This window comes from Podarcis gaigeae, assembly GCF_964106915.1.
Source record: "Podarcis gaigeae genome assembly, chromosome: 1".
NCBI lineage: Eukaryota > Metazoa > Chordata > Lepidosauria > Squamata > Lacertidae > Podarcis > Podarcis gaigeae.
In genome coordinates, this window is record NC_139678.1 from 3,537,259 (window position 1) to 3,563,082 (window position 25,824).

The 25,824-nt window shown below is 47.4% G+C and overlaps 2 protein-coding genes across 8 annotated transcripts in view; both read right to left on the bottom strand.

Annotated features, from left to right (window-relative positions):
* Positions 1 to 19,869, bottom strand: part of CDKL1 (cyclin dependent kinase like 1) — a 32,838-nt gene extending 12,969 nt beyond the window's left edge. Inside the window, exons 1-4 of one of the 5 annotated variants that reach the window (XM_083737507.1) lie at positions 19,809 to 19,869; positions 18,844 to 19,023; positions 16,108 to 16,362; positions 3,740 to 3,861 (exon numbers count right to left, since the gene is read on the bottom strand). In XM_083737507.1, the coding sequence (XP_083593633.1) occupies positions 3,740 to 3,861; positions 16,108 to 16,275 (290 nt within the window). In that variant the 5' untranslated portion in view covers positions 16,276 to 16,362; positions 18,844 to 19,023; positions 19,809 to 19,869. The remainder of the gene's footprint in view (positions 1 to 3,739; positions 3,862 to 16,107; positions 16,363 to 18,843; positions 19,024 to 19,808) is intronic. The other 4 variants (XM_083737508.1, XM_083737509.1, XM_083737510.1 and 1 more) reach the window with 4 other exon arrangements.
* Positions 19,870 to 23,276: 3,407 nt separating this feature from the next.
* MAP4K5 (mitogen-activated protein kinase kinase kinase kinase 5) overlaps positions 23,277 to 25,824 on the bottom strand; it is an 88,002-nt gene continuing 85,454 nt past the window's right edge. For 2 of the 3 annotated variants that reach the window (XM_083732782.1, XM_083732783.1), the window contains 2 exons: positions 25,664 to 25,719; positions 23,277 to 25,040 (listed from right to left, as the gene is read on the bottom strand). In XM_083732782.1, coding sequence (XP_083588908.1) covers positions 24,953 to 25,040; positions 25,664 to 25,719 — 144 coding nt within the window. In that variant the 3' untranslated portion in view covers positions 23,277 to 24,952. The remainder of the gene's footprint in view (positions 25,041 to 25,663; positions 25,720 to 25,824) is intronic. The other variant, XR_014562550.1, reaches the window with a different exon arrangement.

A 25,824-nucleotide genomic window follows, 5' to 3' on the forward strand; every position in this document is an offset into this window, starting at 1 on the left:
CTGTTCTCCTAGTGGCCAACCAGATGTCTATTATGGGAAACCCACAAACAGGATTCAAGCGCAAGAACCTTCTTCCCCTTCCTGGGTTCCCGGCGTCTGGTATTCGGAACCATTGCTGCCTTCGACTGTGGAGGGAGAGCCTAGCCATTGTGGCTAGTAGCCACTCACTGAACATGTGCTCATGTGCGTTGGAAATAAACAGGGCAGTCTTGCGCAATGTGCAAGGGACCTCTGGAACTCCCTGCTGCAGGACCTGCGCTTTCCAGAAACTGGTATTCAAATGCATTGCTGCCCCCAAGTACGGAGGCCGAGCCGAGCCAGCGTAGCTAATAGCCATCAATAGCCTTTTTCTGCTCCGTGAATTTGCCTAATTCTCTTTTTTAAAGCCTTCTAGGTTAGTGGCCAGGACTGACTCCTGTGGCAGTGAGTTCCATAGTTTAACTATGCACCGGCAACCCTGGTATCTCTCCACGTAGGTTTGGGGCAAAAGTTAGTCTGGAAACCTGGTGAGCGACTGCCAGTCAACACCAGTCGACAACACTGAGCTAGGTGGACAAACAGTCTGGCTTTGTATAACGCAGCATCCTCTGTTCACACACAGAGATTGGCCGTAATTTAGTGTCAGAAAACTTGCTTTGAATGCAGAAGGTCCCAAAGTAAGGAAGCTCAGAGAAGAAGCTGACACAACTTTTAAAACTTTTATTGTGAACAGAATTAGCAAGTCTGAAACCATCGTGCGGAGAAAAACTGGGTAATAAAAATGACAAATGAAAGGGGAAAGGGTTCTCGCAGGCGCCGGAACCAGTGAAAGTCACAGCAGCTGCCCCAGTGTGACTTTTAGGAGACGGTTTATTGCCCGCATACTGCAGGCAGTGAAGGAGACCCCCTGGCAACCGCTTGCACAGGACCACCCTTGGCCCCGTTCCCCCAGAGATGGGGTCTCATCCATAGGGAATCCAAAAACCATGTGTCCCGCAGGATGGTGGTTGTTTTTAAAAATGTCATACTTGTCCAGTCCAAAATCTCAGGAATTCGCAGCATGTATGGGACTTTTTTTCTGCCCTGTTCCGGAAGATTTAAAATGAAAATCATTTAAATGCAGTTCTTTTCACGATGGCAGCACCCCAGACAGCAGGTCCAGGTCTGAACCCCTCACTCCCTGAAACACAGGTTGTGGAGATTGAAACTGACAGACTATGCAGAATTGGATAAGCTAACTGGGAAAATTAGATATCTTAAGGACCAAAAGTTCATCGAAGACTGGGGGAAATTTGTAGAATATTTGAAAAATACATGTGATGTGCAAACAACGTTAGTGGGATTTAAAGGAGCACTGTGAAATTTGAGATGTATTGTCAAAAATAATAGATGTAGGAGGGAAGACTAACGACAATACTAAAGAGAAGGAATGCGTAATTAAGAGGTAAAGATGGATGATTGTCAGAGAAGCTGAAGGAAATCCAAAAAGAGAGAATTTGTTTGTTAAAAATTGGATAAAACTGTATACTGGTGTTGTAAAACAATGAAAAATTATTATAAGAAAAGGAACACAGCTTGTGGTTTGGCTGGAGTCTGTGGTTTGCTGGATTCTCGGAGCAAAAACGCTGTTGAGAAGGAGGCATGATATAAAAAGAGACTAAATAAGAAATATGAACTGTGCGGTATAAGGTAATTGATAGATAAAGTACAGTGAGATTAATTGGAAGTCATTTTTAATTTCTTTCTTTATAAGTTTTATAATTGATTTCAGTATCGGGAGTATAAATGATGTTAGTTATACTAATTTTGTTGTTTCTTATATTGTGGTTGTTTGACTTCTTCATTATTTGTTTGTTTGATTCTATGTTTGTTTGTTTGTTTGTTTGTTTGTTTGTTTGTTTGTCTGTCTTCCCATAAATGTATTTATTTTAAATCAATAAAGATATACTTAAAAGAGAGAGAGAGAGAAGGAGGCATGATAAAGAAAGCACTGGGCAATTCCATTTTGTCTGTCTAAAGGTGTCAATTGGCCTCCAAATGGATGTTGTTCTTGTTTAGTTGTTTAGTCGTGTCCGACTCTTCGTGACCCCTGGACCAGAGCACGCCAGGCACTCCTGTCTTCCACTGCCTCCCGCAGTTTGGTCAGACTCATGTTTGTACCTTCGAAGACACTGTCCCACCATCTCGTCCTCTGTCGTCCCCTTCTCCTTGTGCCCTCCATCTTTCCCAGCATCAGGGTCTTTTCCAGGGAGTCTTCTCTTCTCATGAGGTGGCCAAAGTCTTGGAGCCTCAGCTTCAGGATCTGTCCTTCCAGTGAGCACTCAGGGCTGATTTCCCTCAGAATGGATAGGTTTGATCTTCTTGCAGTCCATGGGACTCTCCAGAGTCTCCTCCAGCACCATAATTCAAAAGCATCAATTCTTTGGCAATCAGCCTTCTTGATGGTCCAGCTCTCACTTCCATACATCACTACTGGGAAGACTATGGCTTTAACTATACGGACCTTCGTTGGCAAGGTGATGTCTCTGCTTTTTAAGATGCCGCCAATGATCCACTTTGGAACTCCCTGCCCCTTGATATAAGGCAGGCTGCAGACAATGTCTTCCTGGGTGTAAGGGAATCTGCCGGGGGACCATCCTTGTCTGAAGCTGGGAAGAGGCCTGACTCATTCTCTGCACTGTGTCCCAAGCTATGACCCCCCCCAAAAAAAAAACAATGACACCTAATGGGTGAGCAAGATCTTCAATAGGAATGCTAATGCAGTGAGCATCTCCATCTTATGCCACTGGCCTGATCCGGAAGCCTCTTCTTGTGTTCTTAAAATATGGTTACCAGATTTTTTTCAATGAATCTGGGTGAGGCAAAAGATCCTGGGCCCAAGCACACATGCACATTGTATAAAGGTGCAAAGGCCTTCTTTCGCACCCTGGGAAACATAAATGCACAGAGTTTTTAAAAAACTGGGCAACGGCCACCCGCCAGCAACTGCTGAGCCTCCCCCCATCAGTCAAAACAAAGGGGGAAGGGGGCAGGAGATTGCACAAGACACATCATATGGGGACTTCTGGAGAGGAAAAATGGCGGGCACCACGGCAGCGAGCAGCTCCTGAAGCCAGCTAGAGGCAACTGCGCTACCGGGCTGGCTCCGGGCTGCTGAGGCTGCTGCTGCCACGTTTCCCGGGGACAGATTTGCAAATCTGGGGACATTCTAGGGACGGAATTTGTCCAGGGACAGATTTGCAAATCCGGGGACTGTCCCTGGGAACCGGGGACGTCTGGTAACCCTAACCCTAACTTAAAACAATAAAACCGCAGCAACAGTAAGTCAAAATTGTCTCTCCCCAGCAGTCACTGAAGCTTAATTAATGCGTGACTCCGAAATTCTGCACCCCCCCCGAAACTGATGACAGAGTTTTGTGCCATTTTATGCTGTGAACTCCATATTCGGTGCTGCCCTCCAACCGAGTAATTGATAAAAACGGGGTTGCAAGTTAATGCCCCAAAATCCAATCTTGTCTGGTTGACTCCAGACAGGTGCCAAAGTTTTGTGCTGGTTTTGTGCCACAAACCCAACTTTTTGTGACGCTGCCCCCCAAAAAACTGAGCGATTGCCACTCAAACCAGGGTCACGAGGAAAGGGCCCCAAACCCAGCCGGGTCCAATAGGCTCTAAACCGGTGCCCAAATTGTGTACTCTTGTTTTGTGCTGGTTTGTTGACAGAGGGGTTACAGGGGAGTCACACCAGGGACTAGCTACTTACCCCCGTGGGTTCTTGTCCAGCTCATGGAGGACTGTGTGGTCGCAGTATTCAAAGACCAGGTGGAGTTTCCTCTTCCTTCGAAAAACCTCCAAGAGGTTGACCAAGTTGGGGTGTTTCAGTTGCTGGAAAGGACAGGAGGGCATTCTAAGACAGGGTTACCAGATGTCGCCGTATCCCAGGGACAGTCCCCGGATTTGCGAATAAGTCCCTGGCCAAATTCCATCCCCGGAATGTCCCCGGATTTCATCTAATGTCCCCGGGAAACGCAGCAGCGGCAGTCTCAGCAGCCAGGAGCAGTTGGCTCTGGCTGGCTTCAGGAGCTGCTCAGAAGTCCCCATATGATGGTGGTGCAGGGGCTCCAAGATGCAGCTTCCGGGCTGCCTCCACCTTCTCTGATCCCAGCAACTCAGCTGTGAAGGGAGGCTTCATGCTGCCTATCAGAGCAGCCTCACAACTCGTACGTGCGTGCAAGCAGGAGCGGGGCGGGTATCTCTCAGCTTCACGCTGCCTATCAGAGCTTGCATGCGAGCAGGAGGGGGCAGGGATCTCTCAGTTAGGCAACGGGAAGCCTCCCTGCCCAGCTGAGGGATCCCAGCCCCCTCCTGCTTGCACGTAAGTAGGAATGGGATTGGGGCTGGTCTGATGGGAAGGGAGGCATTGCGCTGCCTGAGAGATCCCTGCCCCCTCCTGCTTACACGCAAGTAGGAGTGGGATGGGAAGGGAGGCATTGCGCTGTCTGAGCCTCGCCACTGCCGCCACTCTTGGCCCTCCTTCTCCGCCTTCCATGCCTGAACCACTGCGCAACACTTCCCACCCACCACCACTGAAGAACCAACAATTCAGGGGCTGCCCAGGCTCATGGAGAAAGGAGATAGAAGCCTCGGAGGAAGGGGAAACGTGGCGGTTGAGGTCAAGGCGGCGGCTGCCCCTCTGCCACCGCCATCGCTGCAGCATCAACGTCCCAAAGTGTAGAATTTATTTATTTATATAACGTGTCCCCGGATTCATTGAAAAAAATCTGGTAACTTTATTCTAAGAGGACTGTGGATTGAACCCGTAACCAAGGAACTATCTGCTGCTGCACTCCTAAGACAATAAATAAGATAACAGCCGCAGATAATAACCTCAGTTACAAGCGCAGTACACTAAAATTAGCCAAATGCACGCTGGAATAAATACGTGGCTATTTGTTGTTATAATGATTAGCTGGGTATTTCTCTCTTTATGGCTTGAAATTCTTTCTTTTTTTAAAGTACATTGCACTCTACTTCGTGTGGGCCGAGACCCTGAAAAGCAGGCTGGAAAACTAAAGTAAATCTAATAAAATAAAATGTAAATAATGTCCCCCCTTTTTTTATTCTAACAACCACCATGTGAAGTAGCTGAGAGAGAGAGAGAGAGAGAGAGAGAGAGAGAGAGAACGAGAACACAAGCAAGCTCAGGTGACCCAGTCAGCTTTGTGGCCAAATGGAGACTTGAACTCACAGCTCCCTGGTCAAAGCAAGAACCCAGAGAGGGAAAAGAGCTCTGAGCATGTGCAAAGTGTGCAAACCACAGCTCTTTTCCCACAAAAGATCAGAGCAGAGGGGACGTTCTCTCAGCAGACTTGCGTTCCTTGCAAATACACACACACACACACACACACACAAACACACAAAACCCCAAACCCAAACCCTGCATTTCTTAATTCCACCCTTTAAACAGCTGCAAGGTTGAGTCTGCAGGTCAGTTGTGCATGACTTTATTTGCATTCTTCTGCTGGGGTTAGCAAGTTCGTTTTGCTTTTTTGCATAGAAATGGATGGAGAAAAAATGCTGGAGGGCTTTCCTTCCCTTTCCTTCCCTTCCCTTCCCTTATCTTTGAGTTGTGTAAGAATAATTTTTAAAAGTGTACGAAGAAAAAGGAATAGGGAAGTTGAGAGGCATCACTAAGAATTAAGTAAATGCTTCCATTTCCATAGAAAATATTTATTATAGATATATTTCAACAATTTGCATACCACTGAATCGCAACAATATCTCAGCAATACATGAGTAACCAAAGACAATAAAAATCAGTTAAAACTACATAAAGGTAAAGGGTAAAGGGCCCCCTGACCATTAGGTCCAGTCGTGGCCGACTCTGGGGTTGTGGCGCTCATCTCGCTTTATTGGCCGAGGGAGCCGGCGTACAGCTTCCGGGTCATGTGGCCAGGAGGACTAAGCCGCTTCTGGCGAACCATAGCAGCGCACGGAAACGCCGTTTACCTTCCCGCCGGAGCGGTACCTATTTATCTACTTGCACTTTGACATGCTTTCGAACTGCTAGGTTGGCAGGAGCAGGGACCGAGCAACGGGAGCTCACCCCATCGCGGGGATTCGAACCGCCGACCTTCTGATCGGCAAGTCCTAGGCTCTGTGGTTTAACCCACAGCACCTCCCTCGTCCCTTAAAACTACATACCCTTCAATATCTCTGTGATGAAAATAAGGACATTCTACTTAATAACAAACAACAACAACGGAATTAAGAAACTCCCCACTTGGCCATGAACTTCAGTGGGTGGTCTTAGGCCAGTCACTGACTCACAGGGTTGTTGCGGGAATTAATTGAGGAGGAAGAGAAATGTGCAGGCCCCCTTGAGCTCTTTGGAGAAAAAGGAAACTTGATGGCAGAAAGTGAGGAGGAATTAAAGAACCTTTTAATGAGGGTGAAAGAGGAGAGTGCAAAATATGGTCTGAAGTTCAACATCAAAAAAATGAAGATCATGGCCACTGGTCCCATCACCTCCTGGCAAATAGAAGGGGAAGAAATGGAGGCAGTGAGAGATTTTACTTTCTTGGGCTCCATGATCACTGCAGATGGTGACAGCAGCCACGAAATTAAAAGACGCCTGCTTCTTGGGAGAAAAGCAATGACAAACCTAGACAGCATCTTAAAAAGCAGAGACATCACCTTGCCAGCAAAGGTCCATATAGTTCAAGCTCTGGTTTTCCCAGTAGTGATGTATGGGAGTGAGAGCTGGACCATAAAGAAGGCTGATTGCCGAAGAATGGATGCTTTTGAATTCTGGTGCTGGAGGAGACTCTTGAGAGTCCCATGGACTGCAAGAAGATCCAACCTCTCCATTCTGAAGGAAATCAGCCCTGAGTGCTCACTGGAAGGACAGATCCTGAAGCTGAGGCTCCAAGACTTTGGCCACCTCATGAGAAGAGAAGACTCCCTGGAAAAGACCCTGATGTTGGGAAAGATGGAGGGCACAAGGAGAAGCGGACGCCAGAGGATGAGATGGTGGGACAGTGTTCTCGAAGCTGCCAGCATGAGTTTGACCAAACTGCGGGAGGCAGTGGAAGACAGGAGTGCCTGGCGTGCTCTGGTCCAGGGGGTCACAAAGAGTGGGACCCGACTAAACGACAACAAATGGGATGAATTAAAAACAAAATGAATAAGTGAAATATTTCCATTTTAAACGTGGGCATGAATTCCTGTGATGCTGGCCTATCTCATGTACCAGTCTCTCCCTTCCACACCTGCAAACTCCACTCTCCAATAAACACGACTTTTCCCTTTGTGAGCTGCAGAAACCCACCTTTGATTATCTTAGTCTTTAAAGTCCCTTTAATGCCCAGCTCAACACAGAGCTGCTTAAAACATCACAGCGAGGAGGAGGAGAAAGGGCTCTGGTGCTCCTGCCTCCCATATATTTCAAAACCCATCATTTGCATCTCAGAGAGAGAGAGAAGGAGAAAAAAGGAAGATAAACAGCAGGGCCTCTTTAATCTCCCCGATCTGGGCTTCTGTGTGCCACTGGGGCCTTTGTCCTGTAAGTGTTTACACGGCTGAAAAATGACTGATCAGGAATCCAGTTTCCCCCTGCTGAACGTGCAGCCGCCTGAGATGTCGGACAAGCCCTTCCGTTGCTCGGCCCTTCTCCGCTTCTCAAACAAACAAGCTGTTACTATTGACTGAGAAGGTGTTTTCTGAGAGATGGCGGAGAAGCAAGCCCACACTTGCCGGAACCAACCCAGAGCGGAGGCTGGCAAACGCTCCCCACTCGGCCCCATCGCCTTTCTCGTTTTGTTGACCGACGGGTGTATGGCCAGAAGGCACATTTGTCACCCGGGAGCCTGGCCTGAGCTGCTGGGTTTCTCTGCAGGCTCGAGAGACCCACAGCCATCTTGAAAGATCTGCATTGGCTCCCAGTACGTTTCTGAGCACAATTCAAAGTGTTGGTGCTGACCTTGAAAGCCCTAAATTGTCTCAGCCCAGGATACCTGAAGGAGCGTCTCCACCACCATCATTCGGACTGGATGCTGAGGTCCAGCTCTGAGGGCCTTCTGGCGGTTCCCTCATTGTGAGAAGCAAAGCTACAGGGAACCAGGCAGAGGGCCTTCTCGGTCGTGGCACCCGCCCTGTAGAACTTGCTCCCACCAGATGTCAAAGAAAAGAACAACTACCAGACTTTTAGAAGACATCTGAAGGCAGCCCTGTTTAGGGAAGCTTTTAATATCTGAAGGACTATTGTATTTTGATATTATGTTGGAAGCTGCCCAGAGTGGCTGGGGAAGCCCAGCCAGATGGGCGGGGTATAAATAATATATTATTATTATTATTGTTATTATTATTATTATTATTATTATTATTATTATTATTATTTCGGCAAGAGGGTTTTGGGCACTGGGGACAGCAGGGCAGGGAAGAGGAATCTGTCGCCCACAAGATGCCGCTGGATTCCAGTTCCTCAACATCTGGAGGGCCAAAGGATCCCACTGAAAGAAGCTGGTTTCCATCAAGACACACAAACCGGTCTGCCAAAGGGGACCACCAAAGTCTTTAAAATCAAGCATTAATTATTATTTGTGCTGAGGATGGTCTTACACAGTCAGCGTGTAGGGCTACCTTTGAAGGTGACCCAGAAACTACAACTAATCCAGAATGCGGCAGCTAGACTGGTGACTCGGAGTGGCCGCCGAGACCACATAACACCGGTTCTGAGAGATCTGAATTGGCTCCCAGTACGTTTCCGAGCACAATTCAAAGTGTTGGTGCTGACCTTGAAAGCCCTAAATGGCCTCAAAGGCCCAGTATACCTGAAGGAGCATCTCCACCCCCATCGTTCTACCTGGACACGGAGGTCCAGCTCCGAGGGCCTTCTGGTGGTTCCCTCACTGCAAGAAGCCAAGTTACAGGGAAGCAGGCAGAGGGCCTTTTCAGTAGTGGCACCTGCCCTGTGGAACACCCTCCCATCAGATGTCAAAGAGAAAAACAACTACCAGACTTTTAGAAGACATCTGGAGGCAGCCCTGTTTAGGGAAGCTTTTAATGTTTAATAGGTTATTGTATTTTAGTGTTCTTTTGGAAGCCGCCCAGAGTGGCTGGGGAAACCCAGCCAGATGGGCGGGGTATAAATAAATTATTATTATTATTATTATTATTATTATTATTATTATTATTATTATTATTTGCATCTGCAAAGGCTTTCGGGTGGACACACCAATTCATACAGTCAGCGCATGTTCCAGAGCTTTCTGCTGAACTTAAGAACATAGGAGAACCTGCTGATGAGGCTCATTTGACAATAACAAGAAACCGAGCCTTTAGGGTTATTGTCCCAGTCCTGTGGAACCCCCTGCCACTAGAGACTGAGCGAGCCCCTTCTGTGCCAACATTTAAATGCCTGCAGGAAACACTTCCATTCTGCCGGGCTCTACCAGGCTTCAGGTGTCTCTGGAATGGATAGAACTTTGATGCAATCAAGCAAGAGGTTGGATGGGCACCTGTCGTGTGCATGACATGCATTTCAGGGGGTTGGGATGGATGACCCTCGGGGTCCCTTCCTGCTGTGCAGTTCTGTGCTTCGACAATAAGCAAATTCCTGCGAACGGCCTAATCTCCAGCTCTTAGCTGATGGGCAGCGACTCAAGTTCTGTGCCAGGGTATTGTATACGGAAGACTTATGGCAGGCACAGCCCACGGTGGGTAACGGCCGTCACCCGGCAAATCTCGCACCAAGGAAACAGCGACTCTGATGCGGCAGATAAAAGTTATGCAGACATCTGCGGGCCAGAAGAGTGTGTCACGAACCGTCCTTTGGTTTAAGAGTACCTTTGGTAATTCTCATAGAACTCTAGCCCAATGGATGTCATTAATTTGATTCTGAATTGATTTGATTCTGAATTGATTTAAGAATGTATTTCAATTAATTGATTGTGATTTTATGTAAACTGTGTTACTTTTACTGTTGTCAGCCGCTCTAAGCCTGGCTTCGGCTGGGGAGGGCGGTATATAAATAAAATTTTCTTATTATTCTTATTATTATATTAGAAGGCTGGTGAAAAAGCAACAGACTCTGATTGCAAAGCTTCTTGCTTGAAATTAAAATTTTGAAATAATTATTTATACCCCACTTTTTTCCATGATAGGGACCCAAAGTGGCTTACAGATATAATAATAATAATAATAATAATAATAATAATAATAATAATAATAATATAATAATATATTTATACCCCGCCCATCTGGCTGAGTTTCCCCAGCCACTCTAGGTGGCTTCCAGCACAGCAATAAAATACAATACAATAAAATACAATAACATAAGAAAAACAAAAAACTTAGGTGGGGGAACCATTGATAGGAAACAAGACAGCACTGTGACTCCCCTGGAACTATCTACGAATTTGTCCAAGGACTGGCGGAAATCAGTGTGTTCACACCATTATGGCAAAGCTACGTGGCATAAACAAACACCAATAATAATAATAATAATAATAATAAGAAGAAGAAGAAGAAGAAGAAGAAGTTTTTATTTTGCAGGTTACCATTTGCATAGTCCAGGTCATCAACTAGCCTTGCACCTGTGACACAGTGCACAAAGGGAGAGGGTGGTAGCTAGCCCATTCTTCATGCAGCACGTAGTTAAACTGTGGAACTCCCTGCCACAGGAGGGAATTCTGAATACTAGTGAAGGAATGGGTTTCCCAAACCCAAAAACTGACTGTGCAGGCAGTTTGAAACGGGCACCAAAATCCCTATTTTTCCTTAGCTAAAATCCATTAACTTGAGCTCTGAGTCAATGTATAAACAAAAACCTGGCTGTATAAACAAGTGCTCAGAGTTTGTGACGGCAAGGATGACCTTGGCTGTTCCAGTGGAGTAGGGATGACATGTCTGGGTTTTATCTTACCACACTCTGATGCACAGACCTAGTCCAGGAACAGCGCCAGAGTGTGTTCTTGGAGATGGTGACCTCTTGCTCCAAGATAAGAGTAGGAACAGGAATATCCTTTTATTGTCAGAAGTACAGGAAGGAATACCCTTTTATGGTTAAGAATATCGGAGCAGGAACATATGTGATGTCAACCTGCGTGTACAAGCTGATGTGGTTGGATTTCTGGGGAAGGGGGGAGAGGGTGCCTGGAGGATATATATACTGCATGAAATTTCTCATTTCTTTGGACTTGGTGTGGACACACCACGCAGGTGCCATTCTGCTGTTCCAGAGAGCAGAAATAAAGAACTCTTTCTCTGAACCAACCCTCGGTGTCATTTGACTTCCTTCCTCCTGTCCAGGAGCAACACAGACCCAATCAGTGAACTCCAATAAGGCTACACTAGCTGCTGGAAACCCCCGGGGGGGGGAGAGTTGCTCTTGTGTTCGAATTCTGCTTGTGGATGGCCCCTGTGAGAACAGGATGCTTCACTTAGAGGGGCCTGATGGGCTGGTGTTCTGTTCTTATCCCATCACCGCCATGGATAGCCCAGAAAAAGCTTTTCTCAACTTTGGGTCCCCCGACATTGTTGGACTGTGACTCCCATCATCCCTGACTATAGGGTCCTGCTAGCTAAGGATGATGGGAGTTGTAGTCCAGTGTCTTGGGACCCCAAGGTTGAGAAAGGCTGGCCTAGAAGTGCATCTGCAGCCAACACCAGCTCAAGTGGGGCAAGCTTGTTTTCTCTTGCTCTGGAGGGTAGGACTCGAACCCATGGCTTCGAGTTACAAGGAAGGAAAAATACGATTCCGGAACTGGAATATCAATAGATAATGTGTAAAAGGTGCAGGGGTATGCAAGGAAATAATAAAAGAACCAAGTGAATAATTATTAAACTCCAACAACACAACAAGATAGAAGAAGTAAAAAAAAATACATTGAGCTCACACATGGGTGAAGGGGAGTGGGGGGCAAAGGGGAATTTATAAAAAAAATCTAATATAATATTTCTCATTGCGTTGCGTTTATATATAGCAAAGGGAAGTCTATAGCAATTAGGTATATTTTAATCTAGTCAACTATGTAATTGGCTTGTGTTACAAAATGAATATGGATTTTGAATTTGACGTTTGTAATTCTTTTTCAGTTTTGGAATAAAGTTTAAGCAGAGGTTGGGTGGCCATCTGTCATGGATTCCATAGCTGGAATTCCTGCATTGCAGGGGGTTGGACTAGATGACCCTCAGGGTCCCTTCCCTGCAATTCTGCGATTCTATATTTCCAGTAAATGGACTGTTCATTTGGGGTTCTTGCACTATTAAGCGAAAAGCAGAGAGGGGTTCCTCCCCCTTTCTTGGATTTGACAAGCACCCATCTCCTTGTCACCACCTGAAGACAGAAGTTCTGGGTGTGGAAACAGGTAGGGAACGAATCAGGAAAAGAGGGGGATTTTGGCACCTAGCTGCTTGCCCCAGCGGTGAAAGGTCCATACTACACATATTCATGATTTGCAAAAGAAAACAACAACAGGTATAATATTGTACTGCACCATCGCAGAAGCTCAGGGGTATTTTAATCACATTCCTTCCCTCCCCTTTTTATGAAGATTCCCCGCTCTTGGATCCCACAGCTAATTCTCTCCTGGTCTCCTTGCTGGCCCAGATAGGACTAATTTAGCCAGCTAGCCCTGGGGATCATCTAATGTTTATTGGATGGATTCCCCCCTAAATTGATTTTTGAATTCTGAATTTATACTGTTTTTTGTTGCATCAATTAAGTGTTTTAAATTTGTTGTTAGCTGCCCTGAGCCTGGTTTTCTGAACCAGGAAGGGCGGGGTATTATTATTATTATTATTATTATTATTATTATTATTAGGTAAAGGGACCCCTGACCATTCAGTCCAGTTGTGGACGACTCTGAGGTTGCGGCGCTCATCTCGCTTTACTGGTCGAGGAAGCCGGCATACAGTTTCCAGATCATGTGGCCAGCATGACTAAGCCGCTTCTGGTGAACCAGAGCAGCGCACAGAAACACCGTTTATCTTCCCGCCAGAGCGGTACCTATTTACAGTGTCTACCTGCACTTTGATGTGCTTTCGAACTGCTAGGTTGGCAGGAGCAGGGACCGAGCAACGGGAGCTCACCCCATTGTGCGCATTCAAACCGCCGGCTTCTGATCAGCAAGCCCTAGGCTTTGTGGTTTAACCCACAGCGCCACCCATGTCCCTATTATTATTATTATTATTATTATTATTATTATTATTATTATTTCACAATATTAATGAGCAAACAAAGCTCTTCTAGCTAGACAGTTCCTCTATCGGACGTTACACTGCGGTTCAGGGAAATCTCCGCCAGAGGTGATACTTGGGCCTGGATAGCTCAGTTGTGATAACGCCAAGGTTGCAGGTTCGATCCCTGTAAGGGACAGCTGCCTATTCCTGCATTAAATGGGGGTTGGACTAGATAACTCTTGGAGCCCCTTTTCCAGCTCTACAATTTGATGCTTCCCTGCTGGGAGCAAAGCACAGACCATTCAGCCCAAGGAGACCACACCGCCTGCTCCTTGTGTTCCTACAACAATGCGGGCGAGAATGCCAAGGGCTCTGGGAGATGCGCCAAGATGAAACCAGAGATTAGGAGCCACAGAGTAAGATGGCTTAGTTAGTGCGCTCGGCCAGCGTCTCCCAGGAAAAGCCGCCCCCAGGCACCCCCCTAATGTTTCCTAGGTGACACATTCCTGCACCCTGGGACACCAGTCTGGACTTTAAAACTGTTCAGAACAAAGAGGGGAGACGGGAAATATATCCTTAGCAAGGGGGGAAACAGCAACGGCTGCGTTGAGCTCTCACGTCCCTTAAGCTCAGAACACCACCCTGAGACAAAGCCGGGATGTGGGATATGTCCTTACAGGCCAAAGCAGCCAGCAGTGATGCTCTCAGGGGCTCTTATGCGCAAAGGGCACAGGTTGGACTTTGGTGGCAAAGGGGTGGAAGGAACAAGAAGCCCCGACAATTACAAGCTCCAATAATTTGCTGAAACGGCGCAGTTAACAAATACCCTGAGAGGCAACTCAAAACACAAATTTATGGAAAAGTGGGGTAGATATAAAACATACGTTCAAAAATACAGTCAAGGTTCTCTATCTGTGCTAGCATTTGATTGACGTTGGTGAGAGACTGAGTTGAGAAATAAGACAAAGAGCACATATTGATACAGGAATGTATTAGATAATATGTAAAGAAATGTGCAATAATAAGAGTACATTCATTTGTAAAAAAAGAATATACAATGGGAAAGACAGAAAGTCTAGTGTGTTGGTATGTATATGATTTTTTTGGGGGGGGGTTGTTTTTTTCCTTTGTTCTTTCTTTTTCCTTTTCTTTCTAGGTATATAAAATTTGTATATAATTTTTGTATACACGTTGGAAATTATATTATAGTACGTCCTGTAATGTAATATGACAATGTTTACCAATGTGATATAAGAATGTTAATAAATAAATAAAATGCAAACAAAAAAAGAAAGAAAGATGCTGTCAGGGGCTGATGATGGAGGTTGTGCTGCGGAGGGTGCCAGGATGGCAAAGGCTGGGCTAGAAAGAGATCGGATCTCCAAGGTGCACACTCCCAGGGAATTTCAGAAATAGACTGGAAAGAGAAGCTGCTGAATTGCAACTTATCACCAAACTTAAAACCATGGAGAGACCTGGTCTGAACAAAGACATTGGATTCTTATCTCATTATACATGACAAAGCCATTTTTCACCTTCTCACCCCTTGCTTTTTCCTGTAAGACCTATTGCAGTCGTTAAGAGTCGTCAACAGGCTCATCACAGCTATCTGCCAATCACCCATTCCCACCACCCTTCTGAGTAATACCCCTCCCCACCTTCTCACTATATAGAAGGGTCTGGTGACTTCTGTTTCAGTGTATCTGAAGAAGTGTGCATGCACACGAAAGCTCATACCAAGAACTAACTTAGTTGGTCTTTAAGGTGCTACTGGAAGGAATTTTTTTTGTTTTGACTATGGCAGACCAACACGGCTACCTATCTGTAACTCCCAGGGAAGTTCTCCTGCATAGCAGAAACTGCGCAAAAGCTGGGCGGGCAGAATGGGGTGGCCACACCAGTCGCCATCAGCCAGACCCAATGTTTGGCCAATGGCAGCTTCTGATGCCAACTCTCAAACTAGCCAGCTTCTCCCAGTTTGCCAGAAAGGAAGGACGGCAGGCAGGAATGCTGTGATTAGGGATGGGAAAGTGATTTGATACGGTTTGCATTCAAATAATAATAATAATAATAATAATAATAATAATAATAATAATTTATTATTTGTACCCCGCCCATCTGGCTGGGTTTCCCCAGCCACTCTGGGCGGCTTCCACAAAGACCAAAAATACACTAAGATGTCACACATTAAAAACTTCCCTAAACAGGGCTGCCTTCAGATGTCTTCTAAACGTCAGGTAGTTGTTTATCTCTTTGACATCTGATGGGAGGGCGATCCACAGGGAGGGCGCCACCACCAAGAAGGCCCTCTGCCTGGCTCCCTGTAGCTTTGCTTCTCACAGTGAGGGAACTGCCAGAAGGCCCTTGGCGCTGGACCTCACTGTCTGGGCAGAATGATGAGGGTGGAGACGCTCCTTCAGATATACTGGACCGAGGCCCTTTAGGGCTTTAAAGATCAGCACCAACACTTTGAATTGTGCTCAGAAACGTACTGGGAGCCAATGTAGATCTTTCCAGACCAGTGTTATGTGGTCTTGGCAGCCGCTCCCAGTCACCAGTCTAGCTGCCGCATTCTGAATTAGTTGTAGTTTCCGGGTCACCTTCAAAGTAGCCCCACGTAGAGCGTATTGCAGTAGCCCAATCTATCAGATTTTTGCAGGTTCCAAAAAAATTACGAGAACCAAAGCACATGGATGGTTTGAATTTCGCACCAGCCCAAATTTCCCAGGGGAGATGTCTAACCAAACAAAGCTCCACAAAAGTTAGTGTATTAGGGAATATACCTGTGCTGTGATGTGCAGATGATTTCGTCTTCTTTTTTAATCTTAAAATCGTTCGGTCAATAAGATCAGTTAAAAAGAAGAACATGATTTAATTTGTGGGAAAACGAATCTGTAGGCAGCCCCTCGTTTAACTGGATTCCCCACAACGGGGTTCTGACGAAGTTACCTTTAACATGCGGATCTCCCGAAGGGCAATTTTTTTGATAACGGGATCGTCTTCCGATTCCAGAAACTTCTTGATGGCCACAATCTGACCAGTGTCCCTGTTCCGGCACTTGAACACCACCCCGTAGGAGCCTTCGCCAATCTTGCTGATTTTTTCGTATTTCTCCATTGCAAATACGAAACGGAAATACCCTCCAGCAATTAATTTATCCTTTTGGGTATCTGAATCTTTCAGGTGATCAGAGAGGTCTTCAACCTGTAAAAACGAGAGCAAACCACAACAGAAAACACTCTGTGAGCAGCTGCAGAAACTTTAGAGTTCATAGGAAAACAGGAGTTGAACACAGATTATAGCAGACCCTTTCCATCATTCTGTGATCATGCAAAATCCATTTTGGTGCCTTTTTCTTTTTCGTAAATGGGCGGGGTCGTGGAGGTGCGATACAAATTAGCAGGAGTAGGGAATTCTTCTAACAACGCCTTTCTTTTTAACTGGCCTCATTATATATACAACAGTGTTTGCAAACCTGCCAGACTTTTAGAAGACATCTGAAGGCAGCCCTGTTTAGGGAAGCTTTTAATGTTTAATAGATTCTTGTATTTTAATATTCTGTTGGAAGCCGCCCAGAGTGGCTGGGGAAACCCAGCCAGATGGGTGGGGTATAATAAATTATTATTATTATTATTATTATTATTATTATTATTATTATTATTGTTGTTGTTGTTGTTGTTGTTGTTGTTGTTGATGTTCTGGAGTACAGTACAACTCTCGCCAACCCTGTAGATCAAAACATCTGGGGAGATTCAGTCTGGGGTAAGCTGAGCTACAGAAACTCAGCTTAATATACAGCTGCATTTGTCTGGTTAAACCCTCCTCTTCAAATCTCACTCCTCTGACAAAATTTACACTGTGCGCTCCCTGGAGCAAGGAGCACCTAGTCATTTGTGTTACCCGTGAAGTCTTCCAAAGGAAGAATGGCGAAGTTAATGGACTCCACAGAAATGTCAAAACTTACGGGAAGATTCAGAAATCAAGAAGAAAGAGTTTTTAAACAAAGAATGGGGGAGATATTTGGACTATCTTAAACTGTAAACAATTAAGTACCTTAGCAGGATTAATTTAAAATCTAGCAGTTAAAAGGTGATTTTGGAAGAAATATAGAGAGTGATAAGTAAAAGGAGTTAAGGAGGAGATGCAGTTTTTAAAATGTTTGTATGGAGAACCAAGGAAGGGGAGGAGGGAAGTCTAAACAACTATGTATGCAATGGTATTTGATGATGATTACTGTTAATTTGAAAAACTGAAAAATAAAATGAAGTCTCCACAGTAATGGCGTCATAGTGTTGTTCTACATTTTCAAATTGTTTTAAGTGAGGTTAAGATTGCCAAAGGCCATTCATTTTAAATATATAGATATATTATTGATTTGTTAACAAAAAAAGTGCAAACATAACACAAATAATTGAACATTTAAACCATAAAGTGTCACAGCTTGGAAGGACAAAAGTTCAAAGACACAGCACAGCTCTAATGGAATAATAAAGTATTACCTTACACAAAGATTCCCCTTACAAATAATAAATATAAATAAGTTATCTCCACCTGTGAATGCCATCATTACTGAGAATAAAGTTTCTCTATAGTCTTAAATGAGCCTCAATATTTGAGTAAGAAATAAAATAATGCCATGTATTTAAAAAACAGCCATTTAAGCTCTTAGTTTGTGATACATCACTTCCCAGAGGGTGATTTGCCAAACAGTCCAGGATTTGGCAATGCAGCCCCGGGCTGCTGTTAAGAGATGAGAAGAAGGTTATTTGCTTTCTGAATCCTGTTCTGTTTGCAAAAGCGCCAGGTGGAAAGACGGAGTAATCGTTTGTTTAGTTATCAAGGAGATCTCATTGCCGACCAGTGCCGGATTTACATACTCGTTTAAGAACTTAATTCGTTCCGGAGGTCCGTTCTTAACCTGAAACTGTTCTTAACCTGAAGCACCACTTTAGCTAATAGGGCCTCCCACTGCTGCTGCGTGATTTCTGTTCTCATCCTGAAGCAAAGTTCTTAACCCGAGGTACTATTTCTGGGTTAGCGGGGTTTGTAACCTGAAGCATCTGTAACCCGAGGTACCACTGTATAAGCTAGACAAGCTCTAGCTTAGGGCCCCACTCTCCTGGGGGCCCACAAAAAAAATTCAATGGAAAAAACACACCCCTGGATGTACATTTCCAAAATACAAGATAAAAAACAAATAAAATAAAACCTACGTACAGCAACAGTGTTTTGTGTTGTGTAGGCTCCTAGGATGCAAGTCATGGGCCCCGCCTGCTCGCCTGCTCCCCAAAATATCACTGCTTTCCTCCTTTCTATATACAGGGTGCCGACATTCTGCATGGACTGGTTGAAGGGCAACATGGGCAAATGGCTTGAGATACCTATTAGGTCCATAAATGACCATATAGCATATATTCAACACACAAAAACAGCGACAATTTGTTGTTGGCAAAGGACAGCTGGACATATAAAGGGCCCCATTACCTTCAGAAGCCGAGGGCCGCATTGAACCTAATTCTGGCCCTGTTGCCAACATTAATTCATATAGCGCACCCGAGCATCTAGCACTGTAGGCTGTTTCCCAGCAGGTTTCCCAGCACCACGAGAAGCCAGTCGTGCCTCTAAGCCAGCAACGGCCCATACATTTGCTCTGGCATAAGCGCCACTGGGCACAGATGGACTTACTTGGGAGAAAGCACCCTGTGGCGAAGGTGGCGCGGATGTCGTCAGCGCAAAGCCAAGGAGCCGGTGGCTTCAGCCGTGAAAGCCAATCTCTGGGGCGGCTCCACCAGCCTCTGCATCTTCAGGCCAGCTTCCTCCTCCTCCTCCTCCTCCTCCTCCTCCTCCTGCGGAAGGAAGGGCCGTCTGGAAATTAAAATTTAATTCAGGCCCTTTGGGGGAAGGCAGGTTGCCAAGGCAGGCTCTGCGGGCAGCTTCAAGATCAGCAGCAAACCCCCAAGGGCCTCTTCTTAGAAAGGAGGCGGGCAGGATCCTGTTTCGTGGATCACTTTCCTTGTCTGCAGAAGGAAGGAGCCTCCTTGGGAGCACAGGAGGTGAGAAGGGCATCGCCCACAGCGGGAACCCTGTGCCGCCACCGGGAAGGGGCAAAAGGGCAGCAGGGAGGAAAGGCAGCCCCCCAGCCCCCTTCTGCTGGGACCACCCCCCTTGTTGCCAGCCAAGAGGCGGGCAGAGACTCTCCTGGCACACCCTGCTCCCCTCCAAAGCAGCTTGGTAGTTCCTCCTGGAGCAGGAAAAGTGTCCCCACGCTAAAGGGCCCTCTGCACATGCCCAGGGGCACTCTCCCCTCCGGGCAGCTGGCAGTGCCAACCTGAGTAACATATTAGGTGGGAGCAGGTAAGCCCCGTGCCACATACAAGATGCAGTACACGGACATCATCTGAAAGGTGCCCATCAACTTAGGGGGGCACCACTTTCAAATATTTTATTTGGGGGGTGGCAAAGGGACCTTGGTCCCTAGAAGTCGGCTCCCATGCAGCCAGCCGCCCTGTAAGAGCGCAGAGGAGCATCTGAGCGCAGTTGCGGGGAGACCGCCTGGGGCTGGCGCAAGCCTCCGGTGCTGGGCACTCTGCAGGCGCTCAGAGGACCCCTTGCTCTTCCTCCCCCCGCCTCCCCCCCCCCGCCTCTCTTGCCTGCAGCTGCCTCCGCCGCCAGCCCCGCGCGCTCCTCCTCTCGCCGCCGCTCGCTCTGTCCGGGCGCTGCGCTGCGCGGAGCCGCTAAAGGCGCGCAGCAGCCAATCAGGGCGGGCGGCGGAGCCTGGGCAGCGGGGGCGATGCCCGCCCCCGGGAGGAGCGAGGCTGAGCGGGCGTCTCCCTGCCTTGGCACAGACTGGCAGGCGGCGCTGCCCTCCAAGCGCTGGGCAGAAGGAGGAGTCTCCTCGGGGCAGAGCAGGGAATCCTCGACGCAGTGGCGTAGCGTGGGGGTGCAGGGGGGCCGGCCGCACCGGGCGCAACATCTGGGGGTTAGGGGGCGCAAATCCACGGGTTAGGGGGCGCAAATTACTTGCCTTGCCCCGGGTGCTGACAACCCACGCTACGCCACTGCCTCGACGTCCTTCCTCGCGCAGCGCGCAGCTGGAACGGTGGAGGGGGGCGAAGGATGCCTGTAAGAGGGGACTGTCACTGGACCTGTAGAGTTGGGAGGGACCCCCAGGTCATCTAGTCGGAACCCCCTGAAATGCAGAAATCTCAGCTCAAGCATCGCTGTTTGAGGGCCACCCAACCTCCGCTGAAAAACCTCCAAGGAAGGAGAGAGTCCACCACCTTGCTTGGGAGTCTGTTGCGCTGCCAAACAGCTCTTACTGTCAGAAAGTTTTTTTTCTGAATGTTTAGTCTGAATCTCCTTTCCTGTAACTTGAAGCCATGGGTTCGAGTCCTACCCTCCAGAGCAGGAGAAAACAAGCATGCTGCCTCCTCCGTGTGACAGCCCTTCAGATATTCAAAGATGGCTATCATATCTCCTCTCCCACCTTCCAGCTTGTCAGCATCCTTCTTAAATTGTGGTGTCCAGAATTGGACGCAGTATTCCAGGTGTGGTCTGACCAAGGCAGAAGAGAGTGGCACTATTACTTCCCTTGAACTGAACACTATACAGTGGTACCTCGGGTTAAGTACTTAATTCGTTCCGGAGGTCCGTTCTTCACCTGAAACTGTTCTTAACCTGAAGCACCACTTTAGCTAATGGGGCTTCCTGCTACTACCGCGCCGCTGGAGCACGATTTCTGTTCTCATCCTGAAGCAAAGTTCTTAACCCGAGGTACTCTTTCTGGGTTAGTGGAGTCTGTAACCTGAAGCGTCTGTAACCCGAGGTACCACTGTACATCTGTTGATGCAGCCTAGAATAGCATTCGCTTTTTTTGCTGCTGCATCACACTGTGAACTCATGTTCAGCTTGTGGTCCACCAAGACCCCTAGATCCTTTTCACATGTACAGTGGTACCTCGGGTTACATATGCTTCAGGTTACATATGCTTCAGGTTACAGACTCCGCTAACCCAGAAATAGTACCTTGGGTTAAGAACTTTGCTTCAGGATGAGAACAGAAATCGGGCTCCGGCGGCACGGCGGCAGCGGGAGGCCCCATTAGCTAAAGTGGTGCTTCAGGTTAAGAACAGTTTCAGGTTAAGAACGGACCTCCGGAACAAATTAAGTTCTTAACCTGAGGTACCACTGTACTGCTAGTAAGCCAGGTGTCCCCCGCCTTGTATTTGTGCATCTGATTCTTCCTAAGGGCAGAACCTGACATTTGTCCCTGTTGACGCTCATTTTGTTAGCTTGTGCCCAGGTCTCCACTCCATCAAGGTCCTCTTGAATTCCGATTCTGTCTTCTGCAAGGGGAAGGACGCCAATGGCCACAAGTGAATAGGTTCCACCTTCCCTGTAGGGCAGCTGTTATCAAGCTGGTTCCCTCCAGAGGTTTTCAGACTACAACTCCCATCAGCTAGAAACTGGCCCTCCCTCTTGATTAGATTAATAAGTGAACCGGCCCGGACCCTGCGGTCTTCAGCAAAAGCCCGTGCTCCAACTGGGGATGGTGTCCTTCTACAGAATGCTGCTGCTAAGGAGATGCACCTGGTACCGCCTTCGCCAGTCTTCAGGTACCAGGCGAAGGTCTTTCTGTTGAACAAAATCCTATCCCTAGATAGGGAACATTTTCCAGGCCAAAGGCCACACCCCCTTAAGGACCCATACATGTGAGGGCAGGGCCAGAGGCAGGAAGTGGGTGGGGCAACAGGTGGGATTCTGAGCTTTGTATACGGCTGCATTCCTGCCAGGGAAAACTCAGCAAGTTTCTGCACACACACACACACACACACACACACACACACACACACACACATGTGCAGGTAAGCAAGAGGCAAAACCATTGAAGGAGGTGTGGAGCACAGCCAGTGATGGGTGTCCCCAGGGACAAGAGTCCCACAGGTCAGGCAGAGAGGGGTCAGTGTGCCCAACAAGCCCTTTGGGTCTTGGAAACAGGGGAGCCAGAGTGAGCAGGGGCTTCTCCTCTTTCTGTTGGCTCCCACTATAGCTTTTAATCTTTACAGGCAACGCTCCAGTTTTGACATGGGCAGGGGTGTGTGTCGTCATGCTTGATGCCAGGGATGGCACGGCCAGTATCCAGTGACACTTATGTAACCAAACTCCACACCGGCCTTTGCCAGGTACCTGGTGCCCTCGGGTTGTGCTGGACTAAAACTCCCATTCCAGTGCTGGCTATGGGATTGGTAGTCCAGCTCCGAGGGCCTTCTGGCGGTTCCCTCACTGCGAGAAGTCAAGTTACAGGGAAGCAGGCAGAGGGCCTTCTCGGTGGTGGCACCCGCCCTGTGGAACGCCCTCCCATCAGACGTCAAAGAGATAAACAACTACCTGACATTTAGAAGACATCTGAAGGCAGCCCTGTTTAGGGAAGCTTTTAATGTTTAATAGATGGTTGTATTTTAATATTCTGTTCGAAGCCACCCAGAGTGGCTGGGGAAACCTGGCCACATGGGCGGGGTACAAATAATAAATTCCTATTACTAGTCTGGAACATCTGGAGAGCAGTGCTCTGACATCCCAGTGGTCCTGCTAGCTGGGGAATGAACCATCAATGGTATATTGTGCCTGGATAGCTCAGTTGGCTAGAGTGTGGAGCTGACAATGTCAAGGCTTCAGGTTTGATCCCCGTATGGGACAACTGCATATTCCTGCACTGCAGGAGGGTTAGACTAGATGCCCCTTGGGGTCCCTTTCCAAATTTACAGTTCTGCAAAGTTCTGGAATGATGCAATATCCCTGATGTGGTAGCTTTTCCTTATGGGGGCGGGGGAATCCAAATCTTTACCAAATTAGCAGGAAATGCAGAATGGTTACCTTGTAAACATAGCTGCCTTGTAGCAAGCCAAGCCACTCGTCCGCCTAACTCAATATTACCTACACAGACTGGCAGTGACTCTCCAGAATTTCAGACGACACCCCCAGCCTCACCTGGAGATGCCAGAGACCCCCACCTGGGCTCTCCTGTATGCAAGGCAGTTGCTCTGCTGAGAGAGCCATGCGCCCCCCCCCCATGTTCCTCTGCAGAACCACTAAAGCGTAATGAATGAAAGCAGACAAAAATCAGGAGCAAAAAGGATACTTTAATGGATGAAAGGGGGACGGAGAGAAGAAACATGGATGAGGGCCTCGAGAAAGGGATAATGGAACAAAGGATATTCCCCAAGGTTTATTAGACAATACTGCGTCTTATATATATATATTTATACTATACCACTGGGAATTTTTTTAAAAAACAGACCCTTTCGAAACTCGCCCAGTCTGGGGGAAATCTAGTTCCTTTCTTCCAGGCACTGCCTTTTCTCCTCTGGCACAGTATAAATAAAATACGTGTCCGTGAAGCGTTAAAAAAAGCTCTCCCCTGAAAGCAGTTTTAGAAAGGCTCATCCAGTCGTGGCTTCCTGCGCTCCCGGTTTGGCATCTGTCGTGACAGAAAGGGGGATGTTTCCATGGAAAGGGATGATTCACACCAGGGACCCGGCTGCAAGGACCAGGGGGCCTCGGCCTTGAACCCAGCCTGAACCGAGACCTCCACCACGCCTGGACTGCACTGGGTGGGGATCCAGGGATCCACAAGACCTGGATGAGCTTTCCGTTCATCTCTTTTTCTCCGTACATTCTCAGGAGCTCCTGATGATGACACACCTGTGTGCTCCCCTCACATACACTCTCTCTCACACACAACATATCTTTCCAGCCAATCTAGGGATCCTTGATTCCTCACGGAGATACGGCTTTGCATTTCTGCCACACGCTCCCTCTGGCGACAAATCCCACGAGCAAAAACCCGTACAAAAGACTCTTGTACAAAACAGAATAGCCAAAAGGTCGTTCCTCCCAACCTACGTCCCCCTATATATATATTTATCTATATATAAACACCTCCCTCAGACGACAGGCTTCATCTAAGAGGCAAAAAGGGTGAAATGAATACCAGGTTCTTTGTACAATTGTATAAAGAAGGGGGGGAAGGAGCCCCCCTCCCTCAACCCCCCCCAAAAGCTGCTCTGCAACCTTCATGTGCTAGAAGTTAGGATACATCACACGACCCTAGCAGCAGATTAATAAATAAGGATTAAATAGTCTATTTTACAAACCCACAGAGAACAGTTGCGTTAAAAAACAGAAAACCCACGATATCTCAGGAATGCTGATGACCTCTTGAAAGTGGATCATTTGGACAAGATCCAGAGGGGCTTTGCATAGGAAGTCTTCCCCATGGGGGGGGGGGTCCCAAAAGTGCACCCGCCTTCCCTGCCAGCCTCAATGTTCCTGATTTTGATCTCGGCCACCAGCATTCAACAGTTGGCATTGCCACAAGATAGGAAGGCAGCGGCAGCCTTGGTATTTTAACCAGAAGACAAAAGAAGTCTGCGTCGAGAACCGCATGGCACCGTGAACGCATTTGGGATCTCCCCCCCGCCTGGGCCTAACGAACCAGAGCGGCTTATTAACCTCGTAGCTTTTATTAAGCAAACTCAACATAACCAACCACACAGTGGCAAGTGACAGATCAGCTGCTTCCCAGCTGCAAGACGCCCAGGCGACGTTTGGCTCTCGTTCCTAAAAAAATGGGTCCGTTTGGATATTGACACAGTAGAGCAAAGGGAGAGGGAGGGAGAAAACAGAGAGAGAGAGAGAGCGAGAGGGAGAGTCCGGCTTGGATAGCATTTCCTTGAGGGCTGCTTCCTTATGTGACGTATTCCTTGGCTGGCGGTTCCGAGTCGGGTTTCGGTTGCCTAGTAACTGTTTTCATGGCCGGCCAAAATGTAGAGATTGCTGTGGGCCGTTGGGTTGTCGGTCGGCCTGCTCTCCAGCACCACCACCCTGTGAGGGGAAGGAGGAATGAACAAGTTAGCCCTCACTCTAAGTGGGCACCCTGGGGCCGTGTTCCCTGGCACCATAGCCTCCCCCAGCCTGGTACCCTGCAGATGTTGGGGTGACAACTCCCACTGCCACCAGCCACCGTGGGCGCTAACATCGGACTTAATAATAATAATAATAATAATAATAATAATAATAATACAGTCGTACCTCCGCTTACGTATCCCTCTGTTACGTAAACTTCGGGATGCAAACGCGGCAAACCTGGAAGTATTTTTCCGGGCTTTGCTGCACACACACACGCAGAAGCGCTCTATGCACCATGCGCATGAGCAGAAGTGCTAAACCGCGCCATGCGCATGCGTAAAAGTCATCCACTGGTTGCGAATACCTTGGGATGCAGCCAGACCTCCAGAACGGATGCTGTTCGCAACTGGAGGTACCATTGTAATTATTATTATTATTATTAAACATGCTACAAGGGGGCGTATTGCTGGATGCATCCCATGACACGGGAAAAGGCATCTCTTTTAAGAACGTGGCCGTGAAGTTTTCTAATACAGAAAGACTGGAAATCTAAATATAAGATTTGTACTGTGCAGTGTGTCAAAATCTTCTCAGCTCACCTGTCGGAGCCCAACAAGCGGAACACCCGAGTTTCGTCTGAGATCTCCTGGGTTACCTGCAAAAGGGGCAGAGAAAGGGACACTTGAGCCAGCTAAGACTGCGGAGGAGGGTTGAGTCAAATAGTCCGGTCGCTGTTGACAAAATGCACAGCAAGTTAGTT